The 19,921-nt window shown below is 42.5% G+C and overlaps 1 protein-coding gene across 9 annotated transcripts in view; it reads left to right on the forward strand.

The window, feature by feature from the left end:
* The first annotated feature begins 18,052 nt into the window (after positions 1 to 18,052).
* The window catches only part of LOC102220401 (calcium/calmodulin-dependent protein kinase type II delta 1 chain), a 130,042-nt gene continuing 128,173 nt past the window's right edge, over positions 18,053 to 19,921 (forward strand). For 6 of the 9 annotated variants that reach the window (XM_023346309.1, XM_023346313.1, XM_023346315.1 and 3 more), the window contains exon 1: positions 18,060 to 18,394. In XM_023346309.1, coding sequence (XP_023202077.1) covers positions 18,333 to 18,394 — 62 coding nt within the window. In that variant the 5' untranslated portion in view covers positions 18,060 to 18,332. Of the gene's footprint in view, positions 18,395 to 19,921 lie in introns of all 9 variants that reach the window. The other 3 variants (XM_023346317.1, XM_023346318.1, XM_023346310.1) reach the window with 2 other exon arrangements.

Raw genomic sequence — 19,921 nt, forward strand, 5'->3', positions numbered from 1 at the left:
AAAGAAATACCCGGCACACAGGCTTGAATTCTTGGCTTTGAAATGGAGTATATGTGAGAAGTTCAGTCATTGGTTAAGAGGTCAAACATTCACGGTGTGGACTGATAACAATCCGCTCACCTACATCATGACAAAGCCAAGACTTGATGCTTGTGAGCAGCGTTGGGTTGCGAAGCTGGCACCCTTCTCTTTTGATCTGAAACACATACCTGGGTCCAAGAATACAGTGGCTGACGCACTCAGTAGGGATCCATTTGCAACAACTGTCAGTCATAGGATCATCACTGAGGGCTATTCTCGCCTCCTTATTGAAGCTGATAGTATTAGCCAAGATGGGGTCCAAGATGCTTTTCACCTAAAGGTCCAGAGCCAAAAAGTGAGGAAACCATCTTGTGGTGAACCAGAACTTCATTGTAGTTCGCAACCTTACCAGTGTGACGCAGTCAAGGCTCTTCTGGAGATGCATGACCAGTGGGATTTGGTTACTGAGACCCGTGCAGTAGCACTAATTCAGTCTGTCCAAGATTTGGGCATACCAGGGCAAGATTCGCTCCCTGTGTTCACTTTGGATGAATTACAACATGCCCAAAAGCTTGACTCGGATGTTTCCAAAATCTTGCCATTCATTATCCGAGAGAGGCGTCCATCCAGACGTGAAAGAGCAGGACTCAGCATAAGAGCTATGGTGTTCATTAAACAGTGGGAGAGGCTCAAGATCAAAAATGGGATCCTTTATAGAGTCACTCGAGATCCCCTCAGCAAACAGAAAAGACATCAGTTTGTTCTTCCTGATTGCCTCAAGGACAGAGCCTTGCAAGGCATTCATGACCTGGCTGGACATCAGGGGCAGGCACGGACTCTTCACCTGGCAAGGCAGAGATTTTTTTGGCCGAAGATGGATACTGATGTGAAGGAGTATGTCAAATGTTGCCAGAGGTGCATTCTTGCCAAAACACCAGAACCTTCTGCTAGAGCCCCTCTTAAAAGCATAAGAACCTTTGCTCCAATGGAGTTGGTGTGTTTGGACTTCTGGAGTGCGGAGGATAAAAAGCAAAACTCAGTGGACGTGCTTGTCCTGACTGACCATTTCACAAAGCTAGCCCACGCATTTCCATGCACCAATCAAACAGCAAAGCAGGTTGCTAAAAGGTTGTGGGACCGCGTATTTTGTGTGTATGGATTTCCTGAACGGATCCACTCAGATCAGGGAGCAAACTTTGAAAGTGAGCTCATTGCTGAATTGCTTCGACTGGCGGGAGTATCAAAGTCTCATACCACTGCATACCATCCCATGGGGAACGGGGGCACCGAGAGGTTCAACCGCACACTTGGCAGCATGCTCAGATCATTGCCACTCAGAGAGAAGAACAAATGGCCTGAACAAATACAAACATTGACTTTTGCATATAATGCAACAGTTCATGAGACTACAGGATTTGCCCCATTCCAACTCATGTTTGGTCGGGTTCCGAGGCTCCCTGTGGATGTGATCTTCAAACAGGTGTTGTGTGATCCGGCGACTACTGATTATAAGAACTATGCCGAAACACTCATGTCACATCTGTATGAAGCAGCTAGGATAGCTCAAGCACATGCTGTGGAAGAACAAGATAAACAGGCAGAAGGGTACAACAGAAAAGTGAAAGGTACCCATTTGAACATTGGAGCCAGGGTCCTGTTAGCAAACAAGGGTGAAAGAGGGAAGAAAAAGTTATCTGACAAGTGGAGTGCTAAAGTCTACACAGTTGTTGACAGGAATCTCCAAACTCACACATACAAGTTGGAGGACAAACAAGGTAACAAAAAAATTGTGCACAGAAATCTGATACTGGACATCAGCTTTCTACCCGTGGGAACACCCCAGGATGACATCGCTGTTGTCGGGGCAGAGGAGGCGCAAGGCCTGTCGGACTCCTTTGATGCTTCGGAAGAGAGAAGTTTGGATGATAGAGATAATGCATGGGAGATGAGTAAATCGACGAACTGTGACAGCGATGTTTCTCTGGATCGAGAGGTGTCAGAACCAGGCTTATCCAACCAGAGTCTTGTAACGCCTCACAGTGTGTTGGAACTCTCAGGTGAACATGCTGATAGTCATCTGGCAGAAGAAGAGTTACATGCAGTGAGTCAAGTTCATTCTATGGACACAGAGGCTCTTCCTGTAAATTCAGACGCCAACATGGACATGTGTCATCCTCCAGAGAATACTGACCAAGTCGTTAGGACTCGGGTGGGCAGGGTCAGCAAAAGGGTGAACAGACTCATTGAATCCATGGTTCAAAGACCTTTTGATTTTAGGGATTTGGCAAACTCTGTGAGCCAAAAATCCCAATCCATTCTTACTTGGTTTTGAGTGAACTCCTTTGTTTAGAGTCTTTATATGGACAGTTCAGCAATATAACTGTAATGGAATATTGTTTTCCTCAAATATACATCCGGTATTGTGTTTATGGGTTTAAAGTAGACACAGAATTATATGGTGTAAATGGCATCATATTGATCTGAGAAGGGCAGAGGCCTGATCAACCATATGTTCCTTCGAAACCTGTTTTGTAGGTGGCTCTCAAGCTGAATGCTGTACTTGGTTATGGCAACCCTGTGTTAAATATTTATCAAATTTGTCAGTTTTTCTTGTATTAGGATTGCAAAATTTGGACTGACTTGGATTTTGGTGAAATATAGGAGGGGTGGATGTAACAAGTGTGTAAAACTGTTTATATTTCACCTCAAATCCATCCTCATTACCTGTGTATATTTGTTTTTCTTAGTTTTTGAATTGTATTTTATTTTGGCGGAGAAGCTTTTATTTTCTTGTTTCCTGTCTCCTTGTCATATCCTGTGTGTTCGCGCTGCCCTCCTCAGTTCGCGCCAAGCTGCGCTGGGGAGAGGTAAGCGTACAAAGTTGTCTTGTGTTTGTCTGTTGAAGTATTCAAAATGTCCTTAAAAGTATTTTTGCCAAACTCGCAAGTTTTTATATGTTGTTTCCCAACTGTTTTATGTTTAGCGCAGCACTGTACTGGGCACTTAATTCCCACGTTAAGGACATTTATTGAGTTTACCGTGCCAATGTGGTTATTTTTGTTCTTTTGATTTGTTAAGGTGTGTGTGGGAAAGCCAGAGCCCAAGAACTGGAGTGCTGATGCATTTTTTGTTTTAAACAGGTATGTGAGTTGTTTCAAAATGTTATCTGAATGTTAGATTAATGTATTTTGTATATTTTCAGTTTGAATTATAAAATATTGTAACTAGTGGGCAGATTATTTTTGTTTGGTCTTATTTTAATTGTCTTGACATTTTACTTTATTATTTGTGAATGTCAGAGAATTTTGGTTGGTTTTACCACAGTCCTGAGTTCGCGCCAAGCTGCGCTGGGGAGAGGTGTGTGTGGGAAAGCCAGAGCCCAAGAACTGGAGTGCTGATGCATTTTTTGTTTTAAACAGAATAAATCTGCCCTACTGCTGCAATACACCCTGGTGTCCTCGTCTGCTGGTTCCCTTTGCCTATACACACAACGCAGAGTACATGTACAACAGATGAGTCTGATGAGGGCGGCTACATCCAGATGAACACTGGGGTATTTATATTCCTCAAACGATTCCGCTTTTTCTGTCATGATGGAAATAGAGTTTGATCTAATCCTTTTTTCCTGAAATCAACAATCATCTCCTTTGTTTTGTTTACATTCAAGATGAGATGATTATTCCCACACCATGACACAAAGCGCTCCACCAGCTCTCTGTACTCAGCTTGTCCATCTTTGATACACCCGACAGCTGCAGAGTCATCTGAGGATTTCTGGAGATGACAGAAGTCAGACTTGTGGTGGAAGTCTGAAGTGGACAGTGAAAATGAATTCTAAGAGGCCTCCCTCTGTGTCTTCTGGAGTTTCTGAAAGAGCAGATCAGACTGAATTGTGTTAAATGCTTTAGAGAAATCAAAGAACACAATCCTCACAGTGCTGCCTGCTTTGTCCTGATGACAGTGGGTTTGTTGAAGGAGGTGTATGATGGCATCATCAACTCCAAATCCATGGCAGTGAGTAAACTGCAGGAGGCCTTTATATGTACGTGTCTGCTTATTCAGATGGGCCAACACAAGTCTCTCCTGGACCTTCATGATGTGGGTTGTCAGGACAACAGTCTATAGTTGATGAGAGCTTCAGGACTCTGGGGTTGACACTGTCCAGACCTGCAGCCTTGTTCCGGTTCAGTCTCTCCAGCTGCTTCTTCATCTGACTTCTAGATACAGAAAAGTGGGATGGGGAGGTAAAAGGAGCAGCAGCATGTTCTGATTTGGTTGAAGTCAAACTTGTGGAAGCAGAAGAGTCCATGACTGAGGTGGCAGATGAAACATCTGAGGTTTGACAGGAAGCTGTGGTTCAGAGGAGGGTGGGATGTCTGTATGGATGGGGACAGGAGAGGATGATGATGAGCTACCATTGATTCAACAGACCTTATAGGTTTATTCTGCCTCTATAGCTGGAAGGTCTGTTTCTACCTAGAGCTAGAAAAACTATATAAATAGAAATACATATTTAATCATTCTTAAACTTTTAGCATAATATTTACCCCAATTATTTTATTTCCTTTAGCTACAAATTCAGTCTATCTGGTTTCACAACCCGTCTCCCAAACCTGGTTCTAGGAGTAGGTGAAAGTTCAGGAAGGCTCTGCTGTGGAGGTTCTTCAGAACTCGGTTGAACTTGTTCTGCAGCAACATCACCTTCTAGTGGTTCTGGCTCTGTCAAAGGCTCCATGACAACCAAATGACAACAATTTTGTCTAATTGATTCATGGGGTCCTTCCACAATATATGAGAGTGGAGTAGAATGACTGGTAATCACTGCTCCACTTGTGCCTTGGTCTTTAATCCACACAGCTTGTCCTGGAGTAAGTTTGCTGAGAACTCTTGCTCTGTGGCGTGAATCATATCTCTCTGCATCTTTGACCCCTCTCTCCTTTTCTTTTTTTTTATTTATTTATTTATTTTTTTATCGCCCCACAAGGGGTCTTTTGTGGGCTCTAGTGTCCCTTTTTTCAAAGTAGGATGATAGGAAAGGGGGAAGGAGAGGAGGGAAGACATGCGGTAAACGTCGTCTGGTCCGGGAGTCGAACCCGTAACAGCCGCGTTGAGGCTACATTTGCCTGAATGTGGGTCGCGCTAACCCCTCCGCCACCACGGCACGCCCCTCTCCTTTTCTTTTTGAGCAACAATCTTACTGTTTGGAAGAATTGGCCTTAACAAAGATGGAAGTATTGGCACCGTTGTGCAAAGTCTTCTTCCTATAAGGAGCTCTGCTGGACTGTATCCTTTCCAAAGTGGTGTTGCTCTGTAGGCGAGTAAGGCAAGATATGGATCAGCTGTTGGGTTCTGCAGGGGAGTGGTTTCTCTACATTTACAGGGTGGCAGGCTGACGGGATCCAGCTGGTGCTCATCAAGACCAATCAGCGAAGGCCTTTAATAGGAGTGGCTTCCCTGAGGCAGACGCCAGATGATTTTGCTTCTATAGTGGTACACTCTGGCTCTCTGTGCTGCCGTTACTGTGTTTAACTTGTTCTGATTCCTCTCTCATCTATTCCCTCCTCAGAGAACCAGCCCTGATCACCCCCTGGTGCTCAGACTACCTAATTACCGGATCCTCGCTGCTCTGCTAAAACTAGCTCCTGGATACCTCCACGACCACCAGCCAGCTGCTGCCTGTCCACCCTCAGTCTCATGCTGGAACTCCTCCCCCTGGAAATCCCACACTGCACCGACTGCTGGAAAACCCATGTACCCACCTCTGCTCATCCTAACCCTCAGACAGTAAGCCATCACCAGGTTACACCATCATTCCCTTCAATTGCTTCCCTGTTTAACCACTCACCTTTCCTCAGTTCCTCCTCTGGCCCGGTTCCTCCCTGCTGCTGCAGATCAATGCCTCTCTATTCTCTCCCCATTTGCACTCATTATTCAATAAATCTGTTAAACTGCGCTTGGTGTCCGTAGTTGTTGCTTGCCTTCGAGTCCTGGTAACCTTTCACCATGACATCAGCTGCTTTCTTCAACAAGTTCTTTATTGTTTTAACAGCACATTCAGCTTCCCCGTTACTTTGTGGATATCTTTGGCTACTTGTAATATGGCTAAATCAATATAACTTTGCAAATGTAACAAAAGCAACACAGGAAAACTGAAGACCATTATCTGTGATCATTACTTCTGGAATGCCGTGACGTGCAAACACAGATTTCAGGTGAGGAATCATATCTGCTGATCTTGTGGGACTTAGTTGAGCAATTTCCACAAATCTTGATGTATAATCCACAACCAGAATATAATTTTTCCCTTGCAAAGTAAATAGATCGGCCCCAAGTTTTTGCCATGGTCTGTCTGGATACTGTGATGGCTTCAGTGGCTCAGTGGGATTTTCTTTCTCTCTGTTGCAGGTGTGGCATTTTAGAACCAGTTCTTTTAGCTGCTGGCTCAGTCCAGGCCACCACACTGACTGCTGCGCTCGTTCTCAGCATTTCACCACTCCCTGATGTCCTTCATGTAAACTCATGAGCACACCATTTCTCATAGTTGAAGGAATAACAAGTCTTTCTCCTTTTAACAAAAGACCATCATTCACTGTAAGAAATGCCTTTTCAGCCCAATACAGTCTGAGTGCTGGTTCACTGTTGTAGTGTGTGCTTACACACTACTCTGTACAACATCCTTTCTCACACAGCTGCATCACACATGCACATATGCTGTCCCTGTTCAACTCCTCTCTCAGCTCTTCAAGGTAGCCAGTGCTTGCAGGTAAGTTTTGTATCACACTATCCACATAAATATTTGAGTCTTCAACCAACTTTGTTTCAGTTTCTGTTACGTTTTCTGTCATGAGGGTACGTGACAGTGTGTCAGCTGTCCACAGGTGTTTTCCTGGCACAAATGAGATGGAATAGGAATATCTCATGAGATGCATTCTAAAGTGCTGAATACATGGTGGAAAACCATCTAACATCTGGGAACTTAACAGACTCAGAAGAGGTTTATGATCAGTCTCCATTTGGAAATGTTTGACAATGAGATAATTACTGAACCTTTCACTCACCCAGGTAAAACTCAAAGCTCCTTTTTCCACTTGTGCGTATCTCTGCTCAGTCTGTGTTAGAGATCGTGGCACATATGCAACAGGTCTCCATTCCTGACCCCATTTTTGAAGCAGCACACTCCACAGACCATAAGCTGACGCATCTGCTGAAACTTTACATTCCCGGTTAGTATCATACATGGCTAACACTGCCGGGGATGAAAGCATCTCTTTCAGTTCTTTAAATGTTCTGGCTTGATCAACTCCCCATATCCAACAGTTTTTCTTTGACAATAGATCACTCAAAGGCTTGTCTCACTCTGCTAACTGTGGAATAAACTTTCCCAGCTGGTTAACTATTCCAAGGAAGCTTCTTAATTCACTCACATTTCTTGGTTCCTTCATCTTTCTCACAGCTTCTGTTTTATTTGGATCAGGACTAACTCCATTAACGGAGATAATGTGGCCCAAAAATGTTACACTCTGCTTTGAAAGATCACTTTTATCAATGTTCAGTGTAATACCGGCTCCTTGAATCTTTCCAAGAATGCAGACGAGCATCTTGCTCCTCATGTGTTCTCCCCCACACTAACACATCATCCATGTGCCAAACTACACCATCTAGTCCCTCTGTAACCTCTGTTACCATTCTGTTCTGGAAATGGTCAGGGGCAGAAGCTATACCAAAGGGTAGCCGTCTAAAATAATAGTGACCAAAAGGTGTAATGAAAGTTGTTTATTTTGCAGTATCTTCAATTAAAGGGATCTGCCAGAACCTCATATTAGCATCTAATTGCAGCTGCCTGGTGGCTTTTTTCAGAAGGGGGGGACTGTTGTCTCTGTAGATGTCTTTGTACATGGCGTATGGCAGAACCGTAACATCAGCACCAATGTCAATCTTGAATGAGATATTTCTGTTGTTTATTTCAACATCCACCCTCCAAGGTTCATCTCCATTTGTAATGCTGCCTAAGAACAAAGAATCATATTTTTTAACAGCATGTACAGTCTTGAGCATCCTACATACCCTCTTATAATGTCCCTTTTTCCCACATAAATGACATTTTTCCCATTGGCTGGACAGTCACGTTTGGGATGGGATGGAGAGCTGCCACATTATAACACTGAGAAATCTCCCTTTTATTATTTGTAACAGTGTGCACCTTAGGTTGATATTCAGTCTTGGTATGCTTAACACTGCTTTTGTACACCCTGTTGACAGATTTTCCATTTTCTGTCTCTGATCTGGTACCACTACAGACAGGATTGCTACCGTTTCACCTCTTCACTTTGTCTTGTCGAATTAATGGCTTTTTCCAGTGTCAAATCTGGGTTGAGCTGCATACGTTCAGATAATCTTTTATCCTGCAGTTCCAGCACCAGTCTGTCATGAATCAGTTCATCATGTAGCGCTCCATAACTGCAATGTTAGCGCATACAGTGAAGTTACAACGAAGTTACTCCTCTTGTTTGAGCATGTTGAACCTGGCTCGCTCATAAATTACATTTTTCTTGACAACGAAGAAAGCTCGGAAACCATCACAAAGTCCTTGATACGAGTTTCTTTGCTTATCTGGTAATGCTAGTCCTCTTAGAACATCATCTGCCTTGTCTCGCATGCAGTTAATGAGCGCCCTGGTGAAAAATGTACATATTAAATATGTTAAATTTTAACATACTTGAGCATACTTTAAGTCAGACTAATCATGAGTATACTCCAAGTTCACTTAGGATTAGTTAACTTAAAGTGTGACATTTTGGAACAACTAATTTGTGCCCAAGTGCTCCACAGTGACAGACCTAAATGACTACCAGCCTATAGCCTTAACATCGGTAGTCATGAAGAGCTTCAAGAGGCTAGTCATGACAAACATCAAGGGCTCCATCACATCATTGTGGACCCCCATCAGTACGCCTACAAGAAGAAGCTCCACTGCTGATGCCATCTCATCGGTGAGCCACACAGCCCTCATCCACCTGGAGAGCAGGAACTCCTACATCCGTCTGCTCTTCCTGGATTTCTCCTCGAACTTCAACACCATCATCCCACAGACCCTGGTGCAGAAGCTCTCCTCTCTTGGACTGAGTTCCACACTGGGGAACTGGATTCTGGACTTCCTGACCAACAGACCTCAGACTGTCAGGATCCACAACACCATCTCCTCCTCCATCACCCTCAGCACTGGCTCACCGCAGGGCTGCGTGCTGAGCCTTCTCCTCTTCACCCTGTGGACATATGACTGCTTGGCAAGACACTCCAGCTTTCATATAGTGAAGTTTGCCAATGACACATCGGTGGTGGGATGCATCACAAACAGTGATGAGACCGTTTACAGCGAGGAGGTGGAACACTTGGTGCAGTAGTGCAGAGAAAATAATCTCTGCATCAACGTGAAGAAGACCAAGAAGATGGTGGTGGATTTCAGAAGGAACAAGGCTCCTCTTCAGCCCCTGTACATTGGAGTTGGTCTCCAGCTACAGGTACCTGGGTGTGCATATATCCAGTGACCTCACCTGGAGTACCAACACCTCACATTTGGTCAGGAAGGCCCACCAGCATCTCTACTTCCTCAGGAAGATGCGGAGAGCTGGACTTGGGAATTCAGTCCTGTGGAGCTTCTGTCGCTGTGTGGTGGAGAGCATTCTCTGCACCTGCATCACTTGTAGCACAGCAGCTGCACTGCTGCTGAGAGGACGGCTCTGCAGAGGGTGGATAAGGCTGCACAGAGGACTGTGGGGAGCAGGCTTTCCTCCACGATAGACCTCTACACATCATGATGCAGGAGGAATCTGCTCTGCATCATGAAGGACTCCACCCATCCTCCACACACACTGATCCAGCCCTTTTCCTCAGGCAGGAGGCTGAGGAGCATCCAGAGCAAGACCAGCAGGCTGAGGAACAGTTTCTTCTCTTCAGCCATCTGACTGCTGAACTCAAGCTGCACCAAATGCAGCTTCACCTCATAGTTTATTTATACACAGACACATAACTACACATATCTCTTAAATTTCTTTATTGTTCATCTGTTTATTTTATTCATTTATCTACCTATTTTTTTAGTGTAGTAGATTTCTTGATCTGAGACCTGAGTACAAATTTCGTACCACTAACTATCAAGGTGGTATGACAGTAAAAAGTCCTTGAATCCTAATTTATTTATATGGATCTGTATATATATATATATATATATATATATATATATATATATATATATATATATACACTGCTCAAAAAAATAAAGGGAACACTTAAACAACACAATATAACTCCAAGTAAATCAAACTTCTGTGAAATCAAACTGTCCACTTAGGAAGCAACACTGATTGACAATCAATTTCACCTGCTGTTGTGCAAATGGAATAGACAACAGGTGGAAATTATTGGCTATTAGCAAGACACACTCAATAAAGGAGTGGTTCTGCAGTTGGGACCACAGACCACTTCTCAGTACCTATGCTGTCTGGCTGATGTTTTGGTCAGTTTTGAATGTTGGTGGTGCTTTCACACTAGTGGTAGCATGAGACGGACTCCACAACCCACACAAGTGGCTCAGGTAGTGCAGCTCATCCATGATGGCACATCAATTCGAGCTGTGGCAAGAAGGTTTGCTGTGTCTGTCAGCGTAGTGTCCAGAGGCTGGAGGCGCTACCAGGAGACAGGCCAGTACACCAGGAGACGTGGAGGAGGCCGTAGGAGGGCAACAACCCAGCAGCAGGACCGCTACCTCCGCCTTTGTGCAAGGAGAAACAGGAGGAGCACTGCCAGAGCCCTGCAAAATGACCTCCAGCAGGCCACAAATGTGTATGTGTCTGCACAAACGGTTAGAAACCGACTCCATGAGGATGGTATGAGGGCCCGACGTCCACAGATGGGGGTTGTGCTCACAGCCCAACACCGTGCAGGACGCTTGGCATTTGCCAGAGAACACCAGGATTGGCAAATTCGCCACTGGCGCCTTGTGCTCTTCACAGATGAAAGCAGGTTCACACTGAGCACATGTGACAGACGTGACAGAGTCTGGAGACGCCATGGAGAGCGGTCTGCTGCCTGCAACATCCTTTAGCATGACCGGTTTGGCAGTGGGTCAGTAATGGTGTGGGGTGGCATTTCTTTGGAGGGCCGCACAGCCCTCCATGTGCTCACCAGAGGAAGCCTGACTGCCATTAGGTACCGAGATGAGATCCTCAGACCCCTTGTGAGACCATATGCTGGTGTGGTTGGCCCTGGGTTCCTCCTAATGCAGGACAATGCTAGACCTCATGTGGCTGGAGTGTGTCAGCAGTTCCTGCAAGATGAAGGCATTGAAGCTATGGACTGGCCAGCCCGTTCCCCAGACCTGAATCCGATTGAACACATCTGGGACATCATGTCTCGCTCCATCCACCAACGTCACGTTGCACCACAGACTGTCCAGGAGTTGGCGGATGCTTTAGTCCAGGTCTGGGAGGAGATCCCTCAGGAGACCATCCGCCACCTCATCAGGAGCATGCCCAGGCATTGTAGGGAGGTCATACAGGCACGTGGAGGCCACACACAATACTGAGCCTCATTTTGACTTGTTTTAAGGACATTACATTAAAGTTGGATCAGCGTGTAGAGTTATTTCACTTTAATTTTGTGTGTGGCTCCAAATCCAGGCCTCCATTGGTTAATAAATTTGATTTCCATTGATGATTTTTGTGTGATTTTGTTGTCAGCACATTCAACTTTGTACAGAACAAAGTATTCAATGAGAATATTTCTTTCATTCAGATCTAGGATGTGTTATTTGAGTGTTCCCTTTATTTTTTTGAGCAGTGTATATATATATATATATATATATATATATATGTCTGAACAAGTGAACACAGCCACTCTGTCTAATGACTGTTTTCAAACCAAAGCACAGTTCTCTTTAGTTGAAACCATTTTCCACATCCAATGAAATCTACTGGCTTGCGTTGATGCTCATCAATTGCTGTCTAACTAAAAGTGGTTGGAGAGCGCCATCTTTCTGTTTTTAGTGTAAAAAAAAAAAGACAGCAAGTTTCATGCAGCCTTTACCTATCCTATCCAAACACAGGCTGTTTTGTAGAGATTAGCTTTGCTATTAGTCCCAGGTTACCCTTTTGTCTACCAAGCCAGTCACACCAACAGGGAACTTGCAAAGACAATGGAGACATTTTTTAATGGGGAACCTGAAAAAGAGAAAGGATGGGATTATTCCTTTGAACTTTAGGGCTGGAGCTGTGACAATAGAGGCTGAGATCTTAAAAGAGCAATAATGAAACAGAAACTACCAGCCTGGAACTGATCATATTCTGCAAATTCACTAACTGCACTCATTTAAATTATTGGTATGTTGACTCCATGGTTACAAGGTAGAGGTACCCTTGAACGGGGCGTCCCCCGACTGACTGTTGTTTACTTTTCTACCAGATGTGAGTGGTCCTTAGTGATAAACAATACTTTAGTATATTTCAAACATACAGTACTTGGATTTGCGTAAGTACATTAAGTATACTAAGCATTAAGTGTACTTCCTATAAATATATGTAAAGTACACTAAAAGCATGCTTGTAGCAATTTTGACATAACTTTAAACACTTAAATATAACTGTACTAAAATACACTTTAAAGAAATATATTAAATAAAAGTATACTTTAAGTGAACAGAATATGTTGTATTTGCTCATGAAACAATATGCAGTTACAGATATTTTGTGTATATTTTAAAATACAGTACCTTACGAAAGTATTTGGCACCTTGAACTTTTCAACCTTTTGCTGCTTTTCAGGCTTCAAACATAAAGATCTAAAATTTTTATTATTTTGTGAAGAATCAACAACAAGTAGGACACAACCGTGAGGTGGAACCAAATTTATTGGATATTTTAAACTTTTTCCACAAATACAAAACTGCAAAGTAAAGCGTGTAATACTTTTCGGCCCCCTTGTGTTAATAATTTGTAGCGCCACCTTTTGCTGCGATTACAGCTGCAAGTCTGTAATTGATATACTAATCAAGCACATTTATTTTACATAAAAAGCAATATACTTAAAGTATACTAAGAATAACTTTAGTTGTTCCAAAAAAGTATGATAGTACACTTAGTACACTTTAAATTGTGATTTTCTACAATTTAATTACTATTAAAATACACCAAATACAAAATTAGTTGTTCCAAAACAAAAGACTTCAAGTACTCTGATGATTAGTCTGGCTTTAAGTAGGCTCAAATTTAACATGCTTAGTATATTTATTTTCACTTGGGAAGCTAAGTTATACCTATTTAGATTATTGATGTGTTCATGAGCAATTTGATTCTTTTGAACCACTTTATGCCGCAAAAGGTAGGACTGAAATCTCAGTTAGTGAGAACTGTTCTTTATTCTTTACGACTTTCTCGCTTATGATTCTCTGCTCACACCTCAACAGCTATTGTTATTTTTCTATTAAATGAGATTCATTTAAATTAATTGAATACATCTTTCTAATATACACCCAATTAGAAACATAAATGGGTGTATATTTTTTTATATTTAAAGGTGCTTTTTGTGTTTCTACCAAAGCAGCTCAAGTGTATTTTCTTTAATTGTGCTTCTAAATGACAAATATCAGGCCTAGATGTTATTAATGCTCACAGCACTTGGTAGAAAAGAACAATTTTGTTTTTGTTGTTCATGTGTCTGACACAATTGGAATGCTTAGTCCACATTTTCACAATATGCAAATAACTCAAAATGCCCCGAGTAGAATTGATGGATCATGATCATAAGTGGGTTAAGAGACTTTTATTTTCATTTCAGGTTGCATATATTAAGATGTTGCGCCATCGTGGGGCAATTTCAAGTTAAGTGAATGTTAAACGAGTTAAATGGTCCTCAGCCTGAAAAAGTTTGAGAAACACTGATCTAGAGTCAACGCACAACCACATACAGCTGGAAACGACTGACCAGACATGAAATCTGTGTGTGGTGATGGACTGAACCTTCAGAGCCACATAAAAACAGTTACAAAGTCAGCTTCTTTCTTCTGAAGAACATTTCCAGGATTGAAGGACTAATGCAATGCGAGATCTAAAGAAACTCATCCATCCATTTATCTTTGGTGGATAAGACTGGTTGAAAAGACTGGTTTCTTGTGTAAATATTGGGCGATTGCTGACCATCCAAAATTAGGGAAACTGGGGCCAATTTATCTACCACCCAATTTATCGATGCACTCCAAGTCGCAATGAGTGAGGAGTTTGTTCAATATTTGCATTAGATGAGTGTAATTACATTTGTGTTCTCGATACGTGGGTGGAGACTTCTGGATGACAGGCTTGTGACAAAAATCATTCCAAAGCATGTCGATGCAATCTGTTTGTGGGAAAGCTTCCCACCTGAAGAGGTTGGCTCATTTACAATATTGTCTTCGGAAGACTGAAGGTATCTATTCAGAACTTTTAAAAATGAAATGCAGCCTCTTGTCAAAGAGACACACCCCACATGAATAACTGTTAGGCAATGGAATGAAAACTGCATAGGGATACAGGCAGTAAAAAATAGGTTCAAACATATTTTTGCCTTCCATGTGGAGGCCAGTAGAAGTTTTAAGCAAATGTTACCAAAGTCAAATGAATGCACTGAAAAAAACAGTACTGTACACCAAATACAATATGAGTATCTGCCCAGGTGTAGCTCGGGTTGGGTCAGTTATTTAACAAGAACTTGGTCATTTAGTTTTAAAACATGGTGTACAGAACACTTTTACATAAAAAAGAGTTCTGTACACTCTAAATGTGGAAAAATCATATTTAGTGCCATGGATGTTGAGTCTTCAATAAGAAGAGACCTTAGTAGTATTAGTTGATAGCTATGTTAAAGCCTTGCCACTAGATGGCGGCAAAGAAAAAGACTATATCTACTATGGAGCAAATTTATCTATTAAAAATAGCACCTCATGTCATGGTGATGGTGCTAATTTAGACAGAAAAAAAGTGTCTCTAACTCACAGACAGGCAATACTTTCTGAAAAATATAACTTAATGAGAGAAGATTACAGGCCTGATAGCTCTCATGTGAACTAAAGACATATTATTTCAGAGGAGTCCACGAAGCTGCCTGTGCTTTGTTTTACAACACTACTTCCTCACTAGTAGATTAGCACAGATTAGACTAAATGGGGATTAACAGAGATCCATTTAATAGGAGGCCTGCAAAGTGAACCTGATGAGGCCTCTGAAGCATTTCTGAGCTGGGAGGGTTGAGGAGGCAGGGGGTTTGAAATCAGTTCATTGTAAGAGGTGCATTTGATTAATTAGTGTTTGCCCAAAGACATTTTAATTATTAGCACTTTTAGCACTATAGTGACCTACTTACTTTGATTAGCCAGTAATCTACTGGCCTACTACTGATGACCCAGTATGCTGAAAGTAGTAATGATCCATCATTCTCAACTGTGTTAAGGTTCTATGTTCTGTTTTTGAGGCAGTTTTCCACAAAGTTGTTAGATCAGACTTTATGTACTCTTGGCATCAAACTGAACTATTGGTTTACTCATGGCGATACTGGTTGCTGTAAAAGAGGAAAAAATGTGCTGAAACCACTGTCTTCAAATTGGTATTGGCCAAAATGAAATCAGCAGGTCAGGTTTTTAAAGATCGATAACCAGGGATCGGCCAGAAAACTGCAGTTGGTGCAGCCACACTTAAGATGGAATACATACAAACATATTCATGACAATCTTTGATTAAATAAATTTCTCTTAAGCGTTACTGCAATAGCTAAAAATGTAATTTATACCATGTGAGTCTTTCTTCCCTGAGAATGTGGACTAGTACCGGTTCCGGACTGATTCTGAGCCTTCAAATGATTTTAACAAAAGTTTCTCATAACTTAGAAGTTGATGTAAAAATATTGTTTGTTTTAGATGCATAAATTATCAGCAGCAAACAACTTATCCCCAACTACAGCAGAGAGCAGCTCATGGATTTATTAATACAGTAATCATGTAGCCTGATAGAAAACATTTGCTAGACAATATCAAACATTGAGAAGTTTTAATTATTGTTATCAAATGTTAACAAACACTCCGTTTTGAAGCCAAAAACCTCTGAAATATCCAGAGCCAATCATGAGAATCAACTCATGTAAAGTTAAAACTTAGTTTCACACAAAGACGCTAGCATAAATGTTTGGCTGCTGGACTGGACCGTTCCAGGTCGCTATCAAGCTAATTTTCTATTAGCAGCTTTACAAATCTTTTTGATAAACATTACATTACAAAGACATATTAAAACATATCTTGGCTTTTTTCTATTCTTCCTCTTTCTTTCCTCTCTCCCTGAAGGATAAGTCCTTTTTTGAGACATTGTTTTACTTGCTTATCGTCTACCTGACCGAACTTTAACGTTTGGATGATCTCTGCACATCGCAAGGCAGTTCATATTACCAGTGAAGTGTGCGTGACCTACTGAGGCCACCAGGGGGCCCCTCAAGAGCAATTTTTTCCCCCTTTTTATCCATAAAATAATTTTTTCTACATACATTATGAAATACATATTATTGTAAAACAAATCACTTCATATTGTTATAATGACATAGATATCGTTACAAGAAAACCCCCCACCTCCACTGAGGGTGCCCCTTAGTGGCCCTGCGGCCCTAAGTGGCTGCTTAGTTTGCTTATGCCTGCCTTGGACTGGCCCTGGCAGGGATGCATCTGAAAGTTGCAGGATGATAGCTCTGGAGGACTGGACTTGAACACCCCTGATATACAGTCAATGCACAGCTTCAGTTATTACATCTAGAAACTAGAGATCAGGCCTGAAGTCTGGGTGGAGTGATGTACTCTGACCTGAACCTACAGAGCCACATGAAGACGGTTACAAAGTCGGCCTTCTATCACCTGAAGAACATTTCCAGGATTAGAGGACTAATGTCTCAGCCAGATCTAGAGAAACTCATCCATGCATTTACCTTTAGTCATATTAATTACTGAAACAGCGTCTTTACAGGTCTGTCCCACAGTACGCTGCTGCTGGCGTTCTCGCTAAAACCAGGAAGATCACATCACCCAGGTCTAAAGTCCTTCCATTGACTCCTTGTGGCTCAGAGAATAAACTTTAAAATACTGTTACTAATTTATAAATCACTGAACCGCTTAGCACCACAATACATTAAAGATCTGCTGTTGTTGTATCAACCTTCCAGACCTCTCAGGTTCTGCTTTTGGCTCTGCTCTGCATCCCCAGAACCAGAACCAAACATGGAGAAGCAGCATTCAGCTTCTATGAACCACAAATCTGGAGCAAATGTCCAGAAAACTGCAAAACAGCTGAAACACTGAACACCTTTAAATCTAGACTAAAACCCCTCCTGTTTAGAGTTGCTTTTGAAACATAATCAATTAAACATTGATCAACATTCTCTTTTGTAACGGTGGAACTTGACAAAATATAATGTTTAAATTGCTGACTATGCGTTCTATGACTTTCTACTTTTGTATTTTTATGATGTAAAGCACTTTGAACTGCCTTGTTGCTGAAATATGCTACAAAAATAAATTTGATTGATTGATAAGATCAAAGTGACCTTAGGACCATAACATGTTAAAACTGAGGTCAGGACACTTTCTGACCTGGTCACCCCCTTCTGGGGGGCCAATGCTTAGTGAAGATATGATTTTTGATAAACTCCCTTTAGACCAGAATTATATAAAGGTCACATGGAATAGTTTTGATATTTATTTCAAAACAATGTGTAATCAGTAACTGTTTTTCTGAAATATACCTCAATAGTTATATTGAGGTATAACTATTGAGTAGTTATACCTTTTTCTCTGTTTAAAAAAACCATGTCTTGGCCTGTTGTTCCTCTGTGAAACACTTTACAGTCAACTGAATCTACAGTCAAATTTACTCAAAATGATTCCAATGCTGGTCCTACTGCAGCTCTGATTATCAATGTGCTTTCTTGGGTGCTTTTATTTTGCTGGGTCAGTACCGGATATGGGGAAGTGTGTGTGTGAGTCTTGACTGTGTTGAACGGATCCAAAGTATCAGCGCAGAAACAGACACAACCAAAGGTCGCTTCGTCCCTGTGAGAGCCGGCGGGATCCACGAACCTGGAACTGGGAGTAGAAATTACCCCGCAATTCATTCAGTCTAATTGTATTTCTTGTCTTTTCTTTTTCTTTTTTTTTTGCCGGCGGCGGTTCCGACATAGGACCAGGTGACATATAGGACGCGGAGGGGAAAGACTCCCAGAGTATTAGGACAGCTTTCAGTTTCCCCGCTCACTTGAACATGGCTTCAACCACCTGCACCAGGTTCACTGATGAGTACCAACTGTACGAGGAGCTGGGAAAGTAAGTTCTGTTCATTATCTTGGGTGGTACGGAACCGTGTTCTACCGGACTCCACCTATGGTAGCAGGACGCCCCGCTAAATCTCGGTTTAGAGTCTCTTCAAGTGTTGGGGACACTCCTAACTCGGCTTTATTCTAGTTCACGTAATCAGAGAAGGACTTTTGAATCTGACGTTTCTGTTCCGATTCTGGAACGTGAACGGGTTGAGCTGAGAACACGAGCCTCCTGACCTGTGTTCGGCCACTCAGGTGTTTGAATCAGGACAGAACTGGAGCTGCCGTTTGCTCCAGGAGGGCGTGGTTCTCCAATCTTTGCCCTTTGCATCAGAAGCTCCTTTTGTCTGGGGTCAGAGGTCACTTTCTAAGGAACTGTTTATTGTTTCGCTTTGTCTTCAGGATTGCGGTTCAGTAGGTTTGGAATTCACGATGAAAATTAATATATGAACAGCATGCATAGATGGAAGTTTGAAAGTTTAACTCACAAAGTGCACCAAAAAAACATTTTAGTATGTTATTTTATCTCGCTGTCGCACTAAGCTTCCCAGAACTGCCTCCCAAACTACTGCAGGCTCGCGAGGCTAGAGACTTAATTCAGTTTAGAGAGATCCAGAAATTCTTATATGAAATTCTTATATTGTTATTCTGGGCTGCACAGTGGAGCAGTTGGTAGCACTGTTGTCTTGCAGCAAGAATGTCCTGGTTCGATTCCCGGCTCAGGAATCGAACCAGGACAGGGAAAACATGCCTGTCCATGCTGGGTTCTCTCCGGGTACTCCAGCTTCCTCCCACAGTCCAAAAACATGACTGTCAGGTCAATTGGTCTCTCCAAGTTATCCCTAGGTGTGAGGGTGGGTGTGTGTGTGTAGGGGTGTGTGTGTGTATGGTTGTTTGTTCTGTCTGTCTCTGTGTTGCCCTGTGATGGACTGGCGTCCTGCCCAGGATGACCCCGCCTCTCGCCTGAAACGTTCAGTGGAGATAGGCACCTTGCTAGGGACAAGGGTGTACAGAAGATGAATGGATATTATTATACTGTAAAATTTATGGGAAAATAGTAATAATGGAACTGAACAAGACACCGAACACAACTTCCATCTTCACGAAATGTAAACAAAAATGGAGGGCATCAGATTTTAGTGGTTGTAGCACGAAGCAGTGGTGGTCCTGGTTTGTGTGGCGCCTTTCGAACCACCCTTCCGGCCCACCCTTCCGGCCCCTTAACACCTAAGGCACTCCCCAACAAAGTTGTTGATGGGGGTTGGAGGGCGGGGGGCCCTAGGCGCTTACCCATGTCACCCAATCTCCACTGCCACAGAGCATTTCTCCTGCTAGTGCTAGAACCACATGTTTGTTTTTGGTTATATTTGCCCAAAATGCCCTGAGCTACAGAACACTTGGTCTCTCTGGTAGGAGAACTAGAGTGGCCTGTGGTGGGCTTGGGATTCACAGCTCCAAAGTGGACCAGAGTTCACTTTAGGTTTGTAAGCGGACCAGAATTCGCTTTTTTGGTCAGAGTTGCAGATTTCTGCTC

The sequence above is a fragment of the Xiphophorus maculatus genome, chromosome 14, assembly GCF_002775205.1.
Source record: "Xiphophorus maculatus strain JP 163 A chromosome 14, X_maculatus-5.0-male, whole genome shotgun sequence".
Classification (NCBI taxonomy): Eukaryota; Metazoa; Chordata; class Actinopteri; order Cyprinodontiformes; family Poeciliidae; genus Xiphophorus; species Xiphophorus maculatus.